The sequence below is a fragment of the Felis catus genome, chromosome C1 (assembly GCF_018350175.1).
Source record: "Felis catus isolate Fca126 chromosome C1, F.catus_Fca126_mat1.0, whole genome shotgun sequence".
NCBI classification, from domain to species: Eukaryota; Metazoa; Chordata; class Mammalia; order Carnivora; family Felidae; genus Felis; species Felis catus.
Window position 1 is genome coordinate 175,913,639 of NC_058375.1, and position 22,292 is coordinate 175,935,930.

The window sequence follows — 22,292 nt, forward strand, 5'->3', positions numbered from 1 at the left end:
GTTCTAATGCAGCGGATTCTTTGATATTACAATTGTATGATTAGCTGTAATTCTCCTTTAACTACATATTGCATAGTAATCTCATTTTTAAATTTATTTCTTTTCCTACCATTATACACACTGAGAATGCTCTAGGTTTTTTCCTTAGTTAAGAGTGACTTCCATACAATTAATGACATTCTCATATCATCAAGTAATTCTTATAATCAAGAGCTAAATATATTAACATTTTACCTTCATTCCAGGATTTCCTGGAAAACCGGAAGATCCAGGGATCCCAAGAGGACCCTATTAAATGAAACCAGAAAAGTGATCAGATTTTTAAATTAATATCTAATTAGGTCATCTTTTATTCTTTGACAACATTCTGTATTTTGACACATGAGAATAATCCACTTAGTACTTTAACATCACAAAGATAATGTAATTTTATTATAGTATCTTCCAACATTGATATGAAATAGTGCTAAAAAACTTGTCCAGTGGTATTAAACACAATAGAATTTCTTAGTTCTACTATATAAGAGAGTAAGTCCATCAAAACACAAATTGTTTGAAACAACTGCTTCTTGAGAGATGTACTTTCTTTGTATTAACAAAGTAATACAGTTTTGAGAAAGTTATGTTTTATACTATAATCTAGGTCTCTTTAAAAAAATGATGCTTAAGAATCATTAGGATATTTCAAAGTGATTTTTGAAGGGCTAATATGTGGATGTTTGTCACCATCCTACATTTGGGAAGACATGCATAGAGTTTAAGCCATTGACTTAAAGGTCAGATTTAAAGGAAATGAGTATAAGAGGAATTCCATTCTAGGTTATCCTGATTCTTCTTTGAGGATTTGTTTTAATTCCATCAGTTTTTCAGTAACAAAATCTCTTTTAAACTATAGTTATTCTTTTCCTCCCTTCTTTTGTTTCCTTTTTATGAATAACAAGGGAGAAAATATCCTAAGGGCAAATAATTCAAATCTGATTTACCCTCCTAGTATTCCCCTGAACTCATCATGTTTTTTTCATCTATCCATCCTATAAACCATGCTATATTCCTGTTCATTTTATATACTCATCTTTCAAATCTTAGCTTGAAAGTTACTCCTTTTAAAGTCTTCCTTGATATATTTATCTCACTATAAACGTAGGTGCAGGTACTCTATACCATGTTGCACTCTATAGCATAGCAGTTAGCAACAGCATTATGATACATTATTAATCAATATATCTCTCTTCCTTGATAGACAAGGCAGTTCCCAAAGATAAATTCTGTGTGTTTATCATCTTTTTATTCCAAGTGTCTGAGATACAGTGGGTGCTCTGTAAATTTTAATGAATGTACAAATGGAACAATAAATAAATGAATAAATATGAAAGTCATACAAACTCACCATTGGCCCAGGTTTTCCAGGCATACCATGTGTACCTCGTTGTCCCTAATTAGGAGAAAAAGGGACAAGATAAAATTATATTTTCTACAGTATTTGCTCATAATTAATTTGTTTTATGAAAATTTCCATGTTAAAAACTGAAGAATAAATATTTAAAGTTAACCAACAAAAACCTTAACTAGGTCAAAAGCAATTAAAATACATTTTTGTACAACAATAAGGTAGGAATAAACACATCTACCCTTATAACAATAACAAAGAACAATCATGACTTAAAAAAATGAAACTGATTAAAATGATTCTTCTTACTTGAATGTATGACTTTCCATCAAATGAGCTCAAAGACAATGAAATTTTGTACACTTCAGTCTTTTTAATAAGCAGATTAACTCAGAGGAGTTAAAACCCTCCCACAAACTGCCCTCAGCTAAGGTAGCATTCCCAAAATTATGCCTCTTCCAAGGTCAATGAAGCAGTACAAAGGATTGGCCCTCATTCAAGACAAGTCTGAAAAGCCATCCCGGTCCCATAGTTCTCATGGAACAGAAGACTCATGGAGACTGGGGTCTTTGTTGTAATTATAGTACAGTTTATATTCTCCATGCAACAAAGCCTGTTTTTTATTCATTTCTTCACCAATGTAGTTTCTGAGAGCACTCCCCAATAAATTTCCTGCACACCAGTCTTTGCTTTGATGCTGTTTCCTGGGAAACCTGAACTGAGACCAATACCATTGGTACCAGAAGTAGTACAAAAAAGCAGACTCTAAAATGGAATTTTAAAGCTGGATTCCTCACTGACCAGCTGGTGATCAATGAAGTCTGATTCACTCTTGACATCTGGTGGTAATGCAGCAATAAATATTGCCTCCAATGGTAAACTAACAGAGGGCACAAGTGTAAGAGAAAGGGCTATGGGTACAATAGCTCAGGCACTTGAAAAGGTTTAGAAGAAATAGCAATTATAAAGTTGATGGAATTGCATGAACTTGTTGAATGAATACACTGGAGAAAGACTTTGAAAGGCTAATCGTGATTAATCATCAATATAAGATTCCTTGGAAGCATTTTAAAATCTTGTGATCTTCTACAGTCTGAGGGAAGAAAATCCTGAAGGTTGGTCCCAGGGCTTGATAAAGGTTCAAGAGTTGTTGAGAAGGTTGAATTCTAAAACATGGACAGGCTGTTATGCCATGGTCAGGGGCTTTGATTAGAAGGAATGTAATTTGACATTGGGATATCTTAAGAACTTTGAAATCTCAACCCTGAAGCCTATGGGCCTGTAGAAATTCTCACCATTCCCACCTTTAACAGCTTATACTTATCCCTTCCTTAAAGATGTTGCAGAAGCCTCTACTTTATTGGACAACATATGCTATCACCACCACCACCACTTGCCCCTGCTCGTTGGCCACCAGACCAATAACTAGCATCAAGTCACAAAATAAATGAGTTGAGGAAAATCTTCTTCTGATAAAAGAGGGAAAATACACCCCAAAGGAGCTTTGAGTCCTATACATCATGTAGAGCCAGAATCCAAAAGAGAATGTGTGGGAGTACGTCCTGAAGGTACTGGATTGTGAGGGAAAGGATATAAAGTGGAGAACTTTAATGATATGGAAATACTCTCCCATGATACACATTTAACACTCTCATAAATGTCCTGAAAGATGGTATTAACATGGAAGATGGTTCTTGGAAACTCAGAAAGAGCAATGCCCCACACTAAGTGAGGTAGAAATGCCAGAACTGTCTTGGCAGACAGCAGAAGAAAGCACAGAGAAGTGAACATACTAGATCGGATATATTATGTAAGGATGGATACATCAACAGTTGACTATATTCTACAATATTTTCTATGTTTCCAGAGGACAGTCTATCTTCAAGGGGACAAGGATTGGCCTAGTGAGAAGGTCTCACTTCTCCCAAACCAGGGCCCTGACTTTGACACCATTGAGAAACTCTAAAGTGGTTTTCTTCTGTAGGCTAAGGGTAACATCAGGGGATGCTGTAAACCTGAGTGAGATTCCTAATACTAATGGGGATGATAAATGTAAAAATAATAGAGGCAAGGTGGCAGTCCTTAATTGTCCAAATGAAAACAGGTAAAATATAATGAATTGCAAGGTTGAAATATTAGCTGTCTAACCTTCAGAGATCTATGAAGAGAATTAATAGAATATTCCCCCTCTCTAGCTAGGTTCAAGGTACATAGGCAGACAGTAAAAGTATTTCTCAATCTATGCATTTAAAATAAATCAAAGACAAGGGTGCCTGCATGGCGTAGTTGGTTGAGCTTCTGACTTCAGCTCAGGTCATGATCTCACTGTTCGTGGGTTCGAGGCCCGCATTGGACTCTGTGCTGACAGCTCAGAGCCTGGAGCCTGCTTCAGATTCTGTGTGTCCCTCTCTCCCTGGCCCTCCCCTACTCATGCACTGTCTCACTCTGTCTCTCAAAAATAAATAAATGTAAATTTTTTTAATAATAAAATAAATCAAAGACAGATGATAAAGAAACTCAGCTCTTGTAAGGGTACACTCAGTACTTACCTTTCAGGATTGTGATGGATATAAAATAAAGATAATGGAAGAATGCTTGGCATATAAAACCTGCTTGAAAAATGTAACCTATTATTATAATTTTACTACTATTCCCAATTTCATATTTTCCCATGGACTATATTCCATGTTGCTGTAGGTTTTTATAGTTTTCTTAACTTCAGCATTCAGATAAGTAAGCAACAAATACACTGTGGTTATATATGATGTTAACATTAACAAAAGGTAGGTGAAGCGTACACAGAAACTCTCCATAGTATCTTTGCAACTTTTCTGTAAACCTAAATTTATTTCAAAATAAAAAATAAAGATAAAAAAATAAATTTAAATGTAGGCAACCAGTACCATAGTTTCATTTAAAAGACATGTTCAGTTCATTTGAGAGAGTTGAAATATACATACTTACAGGAGCACCCTGTGGCCCAAGTCTCCCTCTTTCTCCTGGCATTCCCCTTGGACCCTAGATGAGAGAGGGGAAAAAAAACATCTCTTAAAGCATCTTATTTGAATTCTAAGGTAGTTTGACTACATCACTCAACTCAATCGAGACTCAATATTATTAGCTACCAAACAATATGACCAAAGAAGGAGCAACTTCAGGTTTGAAACTCTCTACCTGTGGGGATACATAACCTACCACCTCTTATCTAAACAGATTTCACTTTATATAGCTTCAATGGGCTAAGTCTATAATAATTCTGATTTAAACACTAAGAAACAAGAAACTTTTTCTATTCAAAGGGTGCAATTCTCTGAGTGTGCTGGTCTGCCAGCTGGTAATCAAGATTACTTCATCAGCTATCATATTTCCTCCATGTGTTTTTTTATTTTGCATTTAAACATTCACTCAATATAGTCTAAAAAGCAAAAAATGCTCAAAGTATTAAATTGATACATACCATAGGACCCATGGCACCCATTGGACCAGTAGGGCCAGCTTCACCCTAAAGCAAAAATGAGATTATAGTACAGTATAAGAAACCTACAATTGATATTCACATCACTTTTTCTACACATATGTCATTTTAAAAGTATATTTTCAAACTGGCTATTTGAAAGGCATACTTGAAATGACGGACCTCAAAATTCTGTTGTATTACTTTTTCTCAAAGAGCGATGGCAATTTAGTTTCTATGGAAATAAGTATAAAATAAATTGAAGATATAAACAAGATTGATGGAACTATCACATCCGCCCACATTAATTAGTATCAACAAAGTAATTATATGTTTATGTCTGATGATACTTAAGCTCAAGTAAAACTTTATATAAAGTTAAAATTGATTAATATTCCTTTAAGATCTATTATAGGAAATTCAAAAATTAAAAATTTAAAGCCAACACACACACACACATACATATATGGATGTACATATATCTCACATTTATATATATTTCACATGATGCTTCCCACTAAAAAGTCCTCTGTACTTCTATGGTCTCTCTCTCTCTCTCTCTCTCTCTCTCTCTCTCTCTCAACATAAACACATCTTGGGAAGAAACAACAATGGCTAGAAGGCCCTGGAATCGAAAGGGTACTTTAAAAATTGAGCTAATCAGGGCGCGTGGTCAGTTGAGCGTCCGACTTCAGCTCAGGTCACGATCTCGCAGTCCATGAGTTCGAGCCCTGCGTCGGGCTCTGGGCTGATGGCTCAGAGCCTGGAGCCTGCTTCCGATTCTGTGTCTCCCTCTCTCTCTGCCCCTCCCCCGTTCATGCTCTGTCTCTCTCTGTCTCAACAATAAACAAACGTAAAAATTTTTTTTTAATTGAGCTAATAAACTACCTAAACCTCTCAGATATTTTTGAAGGAGAAAAAAGAGTGGAATTCTCAGTACCATCTTCATCCACCCATCTACACCCATCCTACACGGTATAAACCCAATACCATGGTGGCTACTCTTAGGGGCAAATTTAATCCATGTCACATATCCTGCTAAACCTATTGCCACTCATCTATGAAAAATTATATTTATCTACTCAACTATCCCTTTTCTATACTCCTCTTTCCTCCAGAATTTAAGGTGGTTCTGAAAAAAACTGGTAGGGACCTGACGCAACCCTGAAAGGCAATTGTGGGATTAGATTAAGCTACTGTACAGTTACCTTGGAACCAGGTGCTCCAACTTCACCTTTAGGGCCTTCAAGACCTTTGTGTCCCTAAGAAGAAAAATATAAATTTGTGTTTTTCTGCTTTTTTTGATTATTAGATGTGTAAAAGATGAACCAAAAATAAGCTCACAGAAAGTGTCTTATAAAAACAGATATTTAAAGTCGTTACCCTAAATGTTTACAAATTCTCAACATTTTGTGAAAGCCTATTCAAAGAAAATTAAATTAAAGGTTTTTTGAAAGCGTATTCAAAGAAAATTAAAAAGGTTTCTCCCTTCAAATAACATTTTTAATTTATGATCTTCTCACCCTTTAAATTTTTGTGACTTCATAGAAATTTATTCTATAACTACAAATGAAAAACTTATGGTGGCTTTATAGAAGACAAGTAATTATAGAGTTTATATACCTACAAGATATGGGTTATAGCCGGGTTGATGTTCAAAATAATTAATAACTAGTAGAGCACCAAGCATTCTAATCAGAAACTCACTACTCAAAACAGAGACCAACCAGTATATACTTATTAAATATCAGCCATGCTTTGTGATAGATAGATGATAGAAAGATGATAGATGATAGAAGATAGATAGATAGATAGATAGATAGATAGATAGATAGATAGATAGATGTATCTACCTGCAGTTTTTGGAATTTTGAGATTTGCTTCATTTGAAGGTAAATATTAATGCTGTTACATTCACAAATATGCTAACTTAAATACCCAATTCTATTTATCTAAAACACACATTGCAAACATACAAATATCTATTCTCTCCATATGTCAGAGTGCATTCATTTCATGGTTTAAATGCAGAGAATAGACTCCCCTTAAAACTGCAAGTCAGGAGGTGTTTCTTTACAGTTAACTTTAACAAAATTCATACAAACTAGTAATTAACAATGATCTTCTTTACTTGTTAACTCACAAGGAAACACATTCAAAACTGCATTTTGTTAAAGTTTCTGTAGTAAAATGTAGAAAAACTGAACTATGCAAATATTGCAAAGTTAAAAATTCCTGAATTTTTTGTTCCTGGTACCACTACCACAATTTACTAGGCAATATACCTGATGTAATGAAAGACAAAGACAAAGACAAAGCCACAACAGATAAAAGACCTCAGGAACATACATCAATTTAACACCACGTTGCATTAGTCAATAACTGCACTGTTTGCAAACTGTGGCTATGACAGACGTGAACAAAAAGGGTTTCCTGTTTAAGCTGAAATAACTTTTCTGACTATGGATCATCACTCCTCTCTGGCAGATTTTTACAGTTCCTCTCAAGTATTTGGGATGACTGCCTCAAAGTAACCTGCAGCTTTCCTGACAACTCCTCGCTCTCTCTCCTGCTAAGAACTGTAGCTTTTCCTTCTGAATTATTTTAGAAGCTTGTACCACCATATCCACCACTTCCACCACCAGATCCATAACCATTACTGTAGGGACAAGCCCACGTTTCTTCCACCAAAACTGCCCCCTTCATGAGTCTATAATTTGATTGCTATTGTCCTCTATAATTTCCAAAATCATATGGTTCCCACCACCACCATAGTTGCCTCCAACATTTCCTCCTTCATGGTAAGCATTATATCCTCCACCACCAAAGCCAAATCTGCCTCCTTGGTTTCCATATCCTGGTCCACCACCACCATAGCCTCCTCTACTATTGCAACCAGGACTACCTCCATAGTTGCCACCATCACCTCCAAATACACTTTATCCACCATCACCTCCTCCAAAACTACCTCTGCTGCCATTGTCTCCACCACCATAGCCTTCTCTTCCACCAAAGTTTCCACCATGGCCAAAGCTACAGCCACCTCTAAAGTTTCCTCCACGACCCATAAAGTTGCCAGATCCAACTCCATGACCTCTTTGTGATCTAGAAGACTGCATTTCTTGTTGAGAAACAGCCTTTTCCACTTCACAATTACACCCATTAGTAGTATGGTATTTCTGAACAACAATTTTATCAACCTTATCATGATCATCAAAAGTTACAAAAGCAGGGGCGCACTGAGTGGCTCAGTCGACTAAGGGTCCAACTCTTGATATTGGTTCAGGCAGGTCGTGATCTCACAGTTCTGTGCTGATAGTGCAGAGCCTGTTTGGGATTCTCTCTCTCCCTCTCTCTCTCTCTCTCTGCCCCTCTCCTGCTTGTGCACATGCATGAACTCTTTCTCTCTCAAAATAAATATTTTTTATAAAAGTTATAAAGGCAACCCTCTCTTTTTTCCACTCTGCCTGTCCTCCATAACTTCTATGGTTTCAATCTTGCCTTACTCTTCAAAGAAGTTTCTCAGGTTATACTCTTGTATATCTTCTGTCATACCACCAGTGAACACTTTCTTCATCGTTAGATGGACAGAATCCTCTCTAGAAATATCTCTCTTTGGTTCCCCTTCACACCCATCAACCTTTTGTTGTCAAGCACACATTGCTGTTGCCTCCTCCTAACACAAGAGTGATTCACAAACCCCAAACCCCTGGGGTCTCTCATCACCACGAAATCTCTGAGTGTGCCATGTCTCAAAATGTCCTCTGAAACCATCGTCTGTAGTTTCAAAGCTCAGACCACCAATAAACAGTTTTCTCAACTGCTCTAGTTCCTTTGGATCTTCTTCCTCCTCCCCCTGCTGGCGGCAGCTGCTGCTGAAGTCAGGCTGGGGGCTACTGGGCAGCAGTTTTACCTCCATTTTGAGTGATATGTAATTTCCATATATGTAGATAATATATAATAATTACATATTAATTATCTTGAGTTATAAAGACAGAAGCATTCCATGCCTTCCACATCGGAGTTGACTGGGCCCATCCTATGTTTTAGTGCACTTTCTAGTATCATGTCACTTATTTCATTATGGAGCAGTTATTTTTTCTTAACTGTAAACCTTATTAGCCTGAAGCTGACAACCATGGGATTTTTCTCATTCACCACTATGTCTTCTTTTGTACCACAGTAGCCAGCACGGGGGTAAGAACACAAAATATATTTGTTATAAAATCAGATAAAATTCAAAGGAAATAGAAAAAAGCATTGTGAAGTTGGTGACCAGAGATGAATACTGACACTACAGTCAGTTAAAGACAAATGACAAATAGAATTGTAAAGATGTTAAAGGTAATGCTCCCCCCAGACCCTACTGGTATAAGCCATGGTATCTGCAAGGATTATAAAGGATTGAACTTACTCGGTGACCCTTCAGGCCTGGAAGACCAGGAGCCCCAGGAAATCCTCGAGCTCCCTGTGGGAAAAAATAGAGAAGGCATTTGAGAGTCATTAATAAGAACAGGAAACTGCTTAATACACTTTTTGTTCAAACTGAAAATCTAATACATAGTTTTCCACTAACATACCAAAGAAGAGAAAGGGGCAGTGTACTTTTAATCTGTCGAAATACACCTAGATGATAAAAAATTAGCAAAGCAAACTCACTGTTAGGTATGGAAACATGACTTACACAAAGGCATGGATTAATGCCAGGTATTGATTTGATGACATTTCCAAATTTTGAAATTATATCACTGCTTATAATTAGTAGCAAAACAAAACCCCACAACATAGAAAAAACAAAGAAAAAACAAGAAAATAAGCCTGAATCAACATGTTCAATGTCTGAATCAACTAAGTCACTGTACATGGAAAAAAAACAGAAAAGTAACTTAAGGAAAACTATGCTTTCTCTATATTGTGTTTTACTTGTGGCAGAAGAATCAATACACTTGTACACACCAACGTGTTTTATTTTCTCTGAACTACTAAATATTGGCAGCAGAATATGATTGGGGAAATTGCATTAAAATGTGATCAGAAATTGATTTCAAGTAAAATGTTCAGAAGCTTTATGGATTTGTGATTGTTTAAAAGATTAATTGAAGAAATGAAATATCCAACAGAAGGGATGGTCAAGAAATACGGAGAGAACAAGTTGGTTCCTTGACTCGATAACTCCTTAATTTATGCTAATTTTATGCATCCTCCACCTAAGCATAGTGAATAAAAAACAATAGAAATCAAACAGAAAATTAAATCCAAATGGTATGACTACTTTGAAATGATGCTTCAAACTTTTTCCTCATACCCTCTTAAAATAGATAAGGACCCGGTGACTTAATTATTCAGTTATTCTCATTGCCTACATTAATTTGGTTTTGAACTGAATGCTATTACCACTGGTACCAGTCGATTGAGTACACTGATAGCATAGGTTGCTGTATCAATTATTAACAATTATTACTATTAATCTGCATATGCCTGGCACTAAGCCTTACGTGAGTGGGCATTCAAGGAATAATCATTGTATAAACAACTGAAGAAATGGTTTAACATTTCTCTTAACACTCAAGCACTTTTCCTAAGCCTTTCCTAAGGAACTTCTCTTATTCTAACACAATCTTACACAGATGGAAAAGTCTTCTGTTTTGTACATCATCACCTTCATTCACTGTTTCCTAAATGAGTGAATACTCCTTAAATGAAATTCATATGATAAAAGCAAAGCAATCATTCCTCTGTGACCTCTTGTAGGGAAAATGTCTCAGTAGTGCTTTAAGGAAGGATTATAACAGTCAGGGCACATCAAACCACGTTCTCTGGACAAATAAAGTTCCACTAATTCTTCTGTTTACACAGCCCTGCTTAGGAATTCCTCACTTCAAGAACTTCCTTTAAGTTTTTCCACTGGAATGCTCCCCTTTACGTAGATTTGCTCCCCCTCTTTCCTGAGCAGAAAACACAGTACACTGAGCCTATAGGAGAATTACTGAACTATGTTATTTCAAATAATTAGTTAACTTTGAGTTTTTGTGGTCTGCAAGGAAATTCTCAAGTGATTACATATCTCTAATGCAACAAGAAAATGAACCAGATGTACCAGTACTCATAAAATTTTCTCTTTCTGCTGACCCAAGACTGTCATCACACCCCAATCACATGTCATTGCACAGCGCTCGCAGAGTGCATCTGTGACATGCTGGCAGGGCCTGCTTCCTCCCCATGGAGGGCCCACACTGAGAGGATGTGCAAGAGTGCAGCAGGGTGGGAGTTCAAGCCTGGACCGGCTGACGTGGACATCTGTGCTAATGACTAAACCTCATGCCTTCGTCTGCACTGACTCCCCAGGCTGATGGGGGAGGAAAGGAAAGAGAGAGAGCAGGGAGCTGGGAAATTGGTTTTATATTTGAAACTAATCCTTACAGCCCTGTAAATTCCCTTAAAAGATGAGCACTCATTTATTTAAAAAAAATCCAAGCATTGAACCTCAATACTTTTCAGGAAGTAAATGGAGACTAATTCAGCACTATTGGTTGTATTGATTGCAAGAAACATTAGAAAATCATAGGAAATGTAGGGAGTAGAAGGTTAAATCCATTTAGAGGATGCCAGACAAGAAGAAACTTTAAGAGCAAGAATGTTAAGAGGGTTTCACTTGCTGATCTCTAATTTTCCCCATTGGCTGCGTAGCATATCCTAGGAGAGGGCCTATAAAAGTAACATAAGTGAGGACAGAAAGGTGGGTTTAGAATATGGCCAAGGGGCTCAGATCCTGAATTCTGGTGGAGCACGTCACCAGGGATGTGTCTCTGTAGTAAACCAAGGGGGGAAAACAGCTCTGTTAGGAGTGCTGGCCATCAGTATATCTTGTCATAAGATTTTAGGGTCCAGAACACCAATTAAGGATTTCAGCCAACATTAGGGTTTGGAGAGCAGCCAAAGAGGCATAATTTATTGCCCCTATCATATATAAAAGACAAATCAATAAATTTTCAAGCTGTTCTTTTTGATATGTGAACAACAAAAAATAAAATATTAAAAAGATAAATGGGATTAGGATGTTGGGAAATGTAAAGAGGTCAGGCTGGTGACTTTGCAAATTTGACAGTAAGTTTGGAGAGTATCCGTATTAGGTTATAAAATGACTATCTGATGCCAATTGTTCATATGGGGCCAATGCAAAATAGGAAATTGGAATTAGCTATCACTCTGGCAAAATGTACTGCTTCACGATGACAGAAGGGAACATATGTTGGTGAGAGCAACTAGTCCACATGCATAGAATGAAGCACAAGGTAATTTTAATGTTCTTTGCCTTTCAAAGTTGGCCTTCATGGCATTGTATTGACAATTATAAACTTACTGGAGATCCTGCAAATCCCACTTCACCAGGGTTTCCATTTCTACCAGGTTCACCCTTTAAGGTAAAAAAAAAAAAAAGGTAAGGTGAGGGAGAAACAAAGAGGATTCAAATGTTCCCTTCTAAGACTAGATGACAAATCAATTGCAGACAAAAGACTTTTTAAGAAAGCTCATGCCCAAAGCTCTAAACAGTATAAAAGTACTGGCTCTACTCCTGATGGCAATCCATTAGAGCAAGTCAGTTTGTGAAGTTCTCATTAATTTATCCAGAAGAAGAAATTAATATAAATTATACTAGTCTGACCTAGCTTACCATTTCATAAACGTCAAAATTTACACACATGTACACACAGAGGCATATGCTATGAAATTCTATATCCACATGTGGCACTGAATTAAAAGTTTTTAAGAGTACTACTTGTCATTTCTTGTGATAAACTAAGAACTACTAGACATATTTTCCTTATGACCAAATTCAATGTAATCTCCTTAAATAAATCTCACGACACACAAGGAGAAAGTATTTACTTGGTGTAGTATCACAGAGAAATTAATGATTTAACCATGGTTTTATCCTCAACTTTGGTACAACTAACAAAAAAAATCCAGAGAAGCAAATCTGTTTTTGCACCCTGTTTTTAGATCACATGTTATTACTGTTAAAATCTGAAGTTGAGTCTCAACTTTAAAAATGAGGAAATGGCTTTTTCAGCATTGGAGAACAATATTGGCACTATACTATCAGCACGTTAAAAAACTCCATTCAATGAAGACCTCGTGATGATGCTTAGCCATCAGAGCAATGTATTTTTCTTTAAATTCATTTCAAAGGTTCCACCAGCAAAACTTGTGGCTATTGTGACAGCAATTCTAGTATCTTACAGAGAAATTATAATGGACAAAAAAACCTGGGGAATACAAGGAAAAAGAGAATACCTAATGATATAAAACCATCAAAATTAAGAATACTTATAGATTTTGTAAAACCACACTCTGAGTTCTCCAGTTTTGTGTGCATTTAATGGAAGCTAAAAGTGGAGAAGATAAATTGGGAATTAATGAATAATACTCATGTAGCGCCTTCTTAACTTCTGCAAAATTTCAAAGCAAAATGAAGGATGGCAGCTTACATCTTCACCAGGTTTTCCAGGAGGGCCCTCTGGTCCACGCGCACCTATTGGGCCCTAATAACAAAATAAAACAAAAGGAAAAAAAGAAAATTTACTTATATTTACCTATACCTACCAATGAGATAATCTAAAATATTGTTGAGACAAATGAAAAATATCACAGAAAATAGCTTTATTAATATTCTGAATTGTATGTTGCATGCCTTGATTAGGTACTCAAAGGAAAGAATTTTAATTTCATGAATGCAAATATCTCAGCATGGTCTGCTAACCATATTCAAAGCCTCTGAACTTAAATACTCTACTACAGGGGCACCTGGGTGGCTCAGTTAGTTAAGCATCCACTTCAGTTTGGGTCGTGATCTAGACATCTGTGAGTTCAAGCCCACGTCAGGCTCTGTGCTGACAGCAGAGCCTGGAGCCTGCTTCAGGTTGTGTGTCTCCCTCTCTCTCTGCCCCTCCCCTACTCACACTCACATTCTCTCTGTCTCTCAAAAAATACATAAATATTAACAAAAGTCGAATACCCTGCTATAAGAAACATATATCTTAAGCACTGTACATAATACAGGCCTCCTGAACTGGACTGTAATTTCTTGCTACTTTAGGAAAGAGCTGGTAAAATAAATAATTTACAACATTATTATAATGCTGGGCCCATATTTAACTGGGTCTACATGCTTACTTGACATTTACCATTGGTCCAGGTTCACCAGGTTCGCCAGGAGGTCCTGTAGGGCCAACACCACCCTAAAATTGAGAACAAATTATGTAAATAAATATAATTATATGTTTATTATATATACAAACCAAAGAAAAACAGAATAAATTAAATTGTTGGCTCTACCACTTTCCAACTTTGCGTGAGTCACTTAATCTCTCTATACCTCAATTTCCTAATCTTTGAAGTGAGAATAATCAAGCTACCTACTTCATTAGGCTGTTGTAACTCTCTTAATAACAAATGCATGTTAAGAACCTAGAATAATGCTTGCATAGAGTGTTCCATCGATGGGATAGTTATCATCATGATCATGATTGTCATCTTCTTCATCATCACCAAAAACTACATTTTCTATTCACCAATGGCAGTAATATAAAATGGCGTAAGGTAAAACTCCACACACATGATAATGACAATACGGTAAGAGCTAAGAATTCTTTCTTTCCCTTTCTCTTGAAACCTTATTTCCTACTGCTGGTTAAATCACCACAAAAATTAAAAGAGCACTACATTACTATTTTATTGGTATTTGATATGCTATAGAAACAAAGTATAGTATTATATTCTTCTTAAAGATTCCATGGATTGATTACCTTGACTGTGATTTCTAACACCACATGGTAGCTTCTGTGATCTGATTTCACAGCCTCAGAGTTAGCACATAACCAATTATGAGAATTTTCATTATGATGTGAGATAATGATCTGTTATTTCAGAAGCGAAGGTACAAAAATTCTTTGCATTGGAGGCCAGTCACATAAAGAATCCAGATGATGGAACTTCAGTCCCATAAAGAAACTTGAAAAACATATTGCATATATTTCTGAGCAGAAGTTAATTAAATACAGCCTGTTCAAAGTGAGCATTACAATATGAAATTTAAAGGCTGGCCAAAAAACACTCATGTCACAAAGACCTTATTTGTATTTGTTTCTTTTTTGCTATAGTATGTAGTTTAATCATAAAAAGACTTACTTGTTGCCCTTGTAAGCCTTGAGGTCCCCTTGGGCCAACAGGACCCTTAAAAACAAATGAGAAGAAGAGTTGGATAGTGTTCATGACAATTAGGCCAAACGTTTCAAAAATGTTGAATCAGGCTTAGAATCTGGAAAAGTGAAGCTCTGACAGCAGAAGATGATGACACTCTCCATTTGTACTCATCTGGAATGCAGCTAAATTCAAGAAGATTAAAGTCTGGACAACATTTGGGATGATTTTGTACATACTTTCAGTCTCATAAAGGGAAAAAAGGATATGCCTGTATACACCCAATGTCTTTGGAACAAGAGCATTTGCATGCATGAGGGTGGTTCTGTTAAGCCAGAACAGCCAACAAAAGAAAAATCTTGGCAGCCATTATCAAACTGTCTATATCAAACTGTTCTTCAGCTTCATGGCAGAAAACTTGTGAGCACATAGAATTAAAGACTTATGAAGCCATCAACAATATTGACTAGATTATATTAAGTGTTAATTTACAATTATCTATGGCACTGAGATTTCTGGATTCTTTTTGTCTTTCATAACATACATTTAAAGGATCAACACAGGCTTTCCCCTATTAAACATGAAATGATTATACCAAGGTATGACAAAGGGAAGAAAAGGAAAATGCAATTTGAAACATTTTATTAATAATATATCTGCCTAATGTTACCCAATTTTGTAAATGTCAGGGAAAGTGAAAGCAAATCAAAACCATTTGTTCTTATGGCAAAAAAATTAAACTTTTATTCTGAATTGATCAGATTTTTAGCTAGTAAGAAAGCAAAAGCCCCATTAAAAAAAAATAAGCATAGGGATGCCTGGATGCCTCAGTCGGTTAAGCTGACTTTTACTCAGGTAGGGATCTTGTGGTTCCTGAGTTCAAACCCAACATTGGGCTCTCTGCCGTCAGTGCAGAGCCAGATTTGTATCCTCTGTCCCCTTCTCTCTCTGCCCCTCCCCTGCGCTCTCTCTCTCTCTCTCTCTCTCTCTGAAAACTAAACATTTAAAACAATTTAAAAGAAAGATTCTCCCTCTCACTCTGCCCTCCCCTGCTCATACTCTCTCAAAATAAATAAACATTTATGGGGCGCCTGGGTGGCGCAGTCGGTTAAGCGTCCGACTTCAGCCAGGTCACGATCTCGCGGTCCGTGAGTTCAAACCCTGCGTCGGGCTCTGGGCTGATGGCTCAGAGCCTGGAGCCTGTTTCCGATTCTGTGTCTCCCTCTCTCTCTGCCCCTCCCCCGTTCATGCTCTGTCTCTCTCTGTCCCAAAAATGAAATAAATAAATAAATAAATAAATAAATAAATAAACATTTAAATAAATAAATAAACAAACAAATAAATAAACATATATGCAATTGAACTTCAAATGGATGAAAACTCATATATTTCAGAAAAATATCCCAAGATAATCATTGTATGAGCCCATACTGCTAGTGACTTAAAAAGTATACAAACAATATTTAAGTCACTCATAATGCTGGCCTTAAGGATGGGTAAAGGGGGTGGTGCTGTGGTCTAATTTTATACTTGCTATTGACTTGAAACTCCATTAATCTGGGATGCCTTTGAATTATGTTATGAACAAGAAAAGCATGGGATTGTTGGTTTGATAAGTATTGATTCATTCAGTGAGCTTGTTTTCTCCAAATACCCAGGTTAAAGTACTTGCCCAGAGAAAATGGGACTCTTTTTGGCAGTTGAAGAAATTCAAAAGAGGATGGGAACGGCTAGCAGGTCCAGTCAGGAAGCTTCAGAGTTGTTGGCATAGGCATCCAAAGGATATTACATAGGAAATAATGAAAATTAAAATGGCAAAATTTCCCATGTCAAAATTTTGCCAGATCACTGTTTCTAACACCATTAAAAGTACAGTTTTTGTTTTAGTAGGTTATATGTTTAAATTCTTTATTTTCTTCCAATTTTAAATAAAATATATAGGCAGCCCTTTATTAAAGTCAACAAATACTTCTCACAGTTATGAATGGAACACCCACTAGGCTTTTTTAATTGGTGCATGGCAGGATTTGATACATAAATTGAATGAATTAATGGGTGGATTTATTTAAGAAGACACATATTACTTCTTGGGGTGCCTGGGTGGCTTAGTCAATTAAGCATCCCACTTGATTTCAGCTAAGGTCATGATCTCATGTTTGTGAGATTGAGCCCCACAGTTGGCCTCCAGGCGAACAGCATAGAGCCTTCTTGGGATTTTCTCTTTCTACCTGTCTCTCTCTGCCCTTTCACCACCAACCCCCACCCCTGCCCCAATCTCAAAATAAACTTACAAAAAAATAAGACACATATTACTTCTTAATTAGCAAATTCAAACCTTGCTTTACAAAATGTTATTTTCCACAAGGACCTTGATTATCAGTAAAATTTTCACTTACCACAGATCCAGGCATCAGTCCTACTTGACTCCCAAGTCCAGATTTTTCATCCAATCCAGCCATCTGAGCTGAAAATGGCTATAAATGCAATGTCTTCATGTTATTTCCAAAGTAAGAGACATATATCAACAAGCTTACATTCAGAAATGCACATTCTCTGGGATTCTTATAGAATGGCTCTGTCGAGAATCATTTGATATTTTAGACTTTAAAGCACAGAAAAAGATTCAAATTCTTTTTCATTGTATGTGTTTCTGATTGAACAATCTTCCTTAGAATATTTATGACTATGTTGCTTCAGAATAATGACTTCAATGGGCCAAATGTCTCATACTTGATAAAAGCATGTATCATTCTTCCAGTCTCATCGATTTCAGCTTTAAATCTCTTTATCTGATTTTCTCCCATGCCAAAAATCTGAACAGAGCCTAAGAGATGCTTTTAAACATATTCCCTAAAGATTCCAGTTTCAATTTGAGACTATTTTACTTAGATGGTATTCTTGTTTCTTTGTTCATGACCAGTAAACTTTACACTGTATTTATATAAGTTGATAAAGATTTTATAATCCTTCTAATCTTTGACTATTCCAAGAATTGGCAACAGTTTTACCTATTTTCTTCCACATCACAAAAACTCTGGTAACCCAACTGACCAAAATTGTCCACATATATTCCCGGAGTTCTTTCCAGATTTTGGGGGGTAAATGTGTATATTATTAAAAAAAATTAATTGGCAATTACTTCTACAATCAGTTGAGAAATAAATGTATAAATTGTTATAAAACAAAAATCATATTTCAATGCTCCATATGTTCCCTTGTTTTGCTATGCAATCTACTCATAAATCACCTATGTCTGCCACTAAGAATTCAAAGAAGCAGGTATAGAAAGATATTTTGCTTTATTTTATTTCTTGCAGGAAACTAAAATTTGGGAAGTAATCAGATAACATTTTTAGTGTCAACTAGGTAGCCTTTCTATATACATCATAATGGATCTGTCATCCTCCCTTCTTGTGGAGGAAATGACACAGATTTTGTGACCGTTCTGAGCCTAAGAACAGCAGAAGATTAGAGATGTTTCCCTTTTCAATTCATATTGGGAACAATATTAGCAGTCCTTTAGAATCAGCAGAAAGAACCAAACCAGTTCCAGAACTGACACTGAGAAATAAGTCATTCAAAGCGGTACTTTACAAAATGCTCTTGTGAATTTTCTGACAATTCTCTGTGGGTTTCCGAGTTCACTGAATTCACTTAGCTGCTGTTGCAGTCAAGGGCCAACTTCTGAACTAAGACAACTTAAACTCTTAATAATGTATCAAAATTTTGGGTGAGGATGGGCAAAATAGGTGAAGGGGATTAAGAGGTACAAACTTCTAGTTATAAAATAAATAAGTTACTGGAATGAAAAGTACAGCATAGGGGATACAATGAATAATATTGCAATAATATTGTATGGTGGCAGATAATTACTTATCATGGTGAGCACTGAGTAATGTATAGAATTGTTGAATCAATAGGTTGTACACCTGAAACTAATATAACATTGTGTACGTCAACTATACTTCAAAAATAAAAAAAAAATTTAAAAACTAATATATAATCGAAATATAACAGTCAACAATATATAGAACTTACCCTGCTCATGCCATCAGGTCCTGGGTGGGATGGATGTCCAGGAGGCCCAGGGGCACCAGGTTGACCAGGAACACCTGGTTCTCCATCAATTCCCTGAGGACCACGAGGACCCTGGAAAAACAAGCCCATGCTCATTAGAACCCATTGCCAAATATGTACTTAAGTAGAAATCTAAAAGACAGACTTCTTGATGGAAAGGAAGTGTTAATTATGTTTAAAATGAATAGCCACACTGTATGATTCCAATTCTATGACATTCCTGGAAAAGGCAAAATTAGGGAAACAGTGAAAAAGATCAGTGGCTCCCAAGGGTTGGGGTGGGAATGGGTAGATAAAAAGGCAAACCACAGGAGAATTTTAGGACAGTGAAAACACTGTGAATGGTACTGTGATGATGATGTATGTATCAGTATACACTTGTCCAAACCCACAGAGTGTACACCACGAAGAGGAATTCTAATGTAAACTATGGACTCTGATGGGAGATGTCGATAATGGGGAAGGCTATGCATGTACAGGGACAGGGCATATATGAGAGCTCTTTGTGCCTGCTTTGATTTTTGATGTGAACCTCAAACCTCTCTAAGAAAAATAAAATCTTAAAAAAATAGATTGCAATCCAGCCAACTACAGCAATTTCATCAGCTCTGCTGACACTGCTGACTTCAGCACGGATCACAGCCTCTGCTTAGGGGCATGGTATATTTTGGGTAAGAATTTTAGTCTTGATGTGTTAAATCCCCAGTAATGAGCTGTCTTGGAATAATTATAAAATTTTATTGAGTTCACCAGTATTCTAGAATAAGCTTCCTTATTTGGTTGGTTTTGTGGTATTTAATCAATAAGTCCTAAATTCACATGTCTGTCTTAGATTATGGTTAACTATATATGTGCTTGCTTAACCTCCTCCTAGTGAAAATGTATACATATATATATATATATATATATACACATATATACATATGTATGTATGTGTATATGTGTGTGTATATATATACATATATATGTGTGTGTACATATATATAGAAGCTCCTTGACTGGTATGCTCCTTGACTGGTATTTGTGGCTTTTTTAATCTTTCTAATATTTTGATGTTTTGTATAGTTCTTGGCACATAGTAGACCCTCGATATATGCTTATTACATCTTCACATTTCAATCCTTTTTATTCTACTACTTAAGTTCTGGCATGCTTTGTTTTTCTTACCACCCCTAAAGGTGGATCAGACCAATGAGAAACAGAGGAAAAGGCACAGTGATCCAGCCAAGTCTAGTTCTCAGAGAAGTGAGCAATGATTTCTAGCTGCCAAATTCCACCCTCCTCCCAACCCACATTCTGAAGGCAGCTTGGTGAACAGCCACGTCCTCAGTTCTGGAAATGTTTTGTCCTCCAGCCTCATCATTCCCACAAGTCTTGTGAAGTATTTTCTGTCTGTTTAACCCTGAAGAGTCTTAACAGTCTTCAAAAAGAAAGAAAGGACCAAAGAACTCAAAGTCAATATGATTTTTATAGTTAGAAGCAGGGATCAAGAAAAATATGATAAGTGAATTGGAGTTTAAAAAAAGAAGCTTCTCCTCTCTAAACATGAGAACACCTCCTGGCTTACAAAAGTAATTCAAATATGAGCTGATACAGCTGAAGGAGGACATATAAAACAAGATGAGGTGGGAAAGGGGGCAGCTGGCATATGATAGCTTTGGGGAGGGTGGCATAATTTAATTAATATATTCAAATATTTGTATAGATTCATATAGATATATGTATTTCTTAGAAGAGTAGAAGATAAGCAAATGCATCTATTCAAATAGAAGTAGATAGTCTGAAAAACACTTTGAAAACTGATTTCTTGGGAAATTATTCTCATCTTTTATCAAGTCAAATGCTTTCTGACTCTTAAACCACTGTAGAGTCACTTAACTCTTTTCATTAGACATAAGAGGCTGATGTAAATTGCTGTCTAGGATTCCTGATCACACACATGACAGCAACATGAGCTGGAAATTCATACTGTCAATGGTGGGACAGACAAAGTTAGTAGTATGATCTACTCAGAGCCTTGTGTGGAAAACTTTTAATGTGTTTCTGAAATATGAAATTGCTAACTGATAACCAGGTATCATTGTATACAAAAAATGAACTAAAACATCTCTCCTCCTAAAAAGATTTCTAAAGACAAAACCAAAAACTACATTTAGTTTCAATGAGAATAGAGAGAGGTTTGGGTGGTATTGATCCTCAAAAATCATATGCTTTCTCCATCCCTCTGTGATTAATCTATGATTACTGCATGGCCACCACCCTCCACCGTGATTAATTAATGTGAAACATTAATAATCATGTTTCAAAGTCTTGTTCTGAAGACAGCCCACTTTTCTATTGACTTCATGATGCATTCAGTGTCTCCAAAGAATCTCCTTTAAATAGCCTACATGAGTTACACTTCTACAAATTGAGATTAAAATTAATAAAAATTTTTTAGCTTCTCCAAAATTAAGTGAACATAATTATAAGTGAAAGTAAGAAAAAATATAATACATGAGCAGTTTTACTGATAAACATTGAAAACAAAAATATAATTTGGGAACACATTAAAATATATACTTTCATATTTCCAAGTGAGATGAATTACATATATTTTATATTAAGGTAAATATTCTATTTATCATCATTCTCTCCCATTCCTCAAGATACTCTAGTATTAATTTCAGGCAGCCATTTACAATACAAAGTACTTATAGATTACCACTAGGTGGCGACCTTTAAACATTCACAAATAGAAAGGACTAACTACCCCAGTAGTCAAGAACTTTATTCACTACACACACACACACACACACACACACACACACACACACAAATTATGAAATGTTAGAGTGGGTAAAATATAGCATATTTCCCATTTTACATATGTAGAAACAGATCTACAGAGGTTGAGTGTCACATGCAATTAGAACTCAACACACCCTATCTATCTCCTGACAGATTGCTAGTTTGTCACTATGAAGTTACTAGGATTACTTAGTTAAAACTAAGGACATATGATAAGAGACAGTCCTGGGGGTCACTGACTAGTCATGAAGACTTCCGGAGAGTATTTATATCACAGTAGTTCTCAATCCTGAGCACTTTTGCTCCCCTCCCCTGGAGACATTTGGTCACATCAAGAGACATTTTTGTTGTCGCAATTGTATGTGGGAGGAGGACAGGTGTTGC

The 22,292-nt window shown here is 36.2% G+C and overlaps 1 protein-coding gene and 1 pseudogene across 1 annotated transcript in view; both read right to left on the minus strand.

The window, feature by feature from the left end:
- Positions 1-22,292, minus strand: part of COL5A2 (collagen type V alpha 2 chain) — a 147,609-nt gene that overhangs the window by 40,514 nt on the left and 84,803 nt on the right. The window contains exons 7-18 of the mRNA XM_003990962.5: positions 19,080-19,190; positions 17,438-17,515; positions 15,030-15,074; positions 14,027-14,080; positions 13,331-13,384; positions 12,202-12,255; positions 9,256-9,309; positions 6,050-6,103; positions 4,845-4,889; positions 4,352-4,405; positions 1,388-1,432; positions 235-288 (exon numbers count right to left, since the gene is read on the minus strand). Coding sequence (XP_003991011.2) covers positions 235-288; positions 1,388-1,432; positions 4,352-4,405; positions 4,845-4,889; positions 6,050-6,103; positions 9,256-9,309; positions 12,202-12,255; positions 13,331-13,384; positions 14,027-14,080; positions 15,030-15,074; positions 17,438-17,515; positions 19,080-19,190 — 702 coding nt within the window. The remainder of the gene's footprint in view (positions 1-234; positions 289-1,387; positions 1,433-4,351; positions 4,406-4,844; positions 4,890-6,049; positions 6,104-9,255; positions 9,310-12,201; positions 12,256-13,330; positions 13,385-14,026; positions 14,081-15,029; positions 15,075-17,437; positions 17,516-19,079; positions 19,191-22,292) is intronic.
- LOC102900452 lies at positions 6,110-9,249 on the minus strand (annotated as a pseudogene).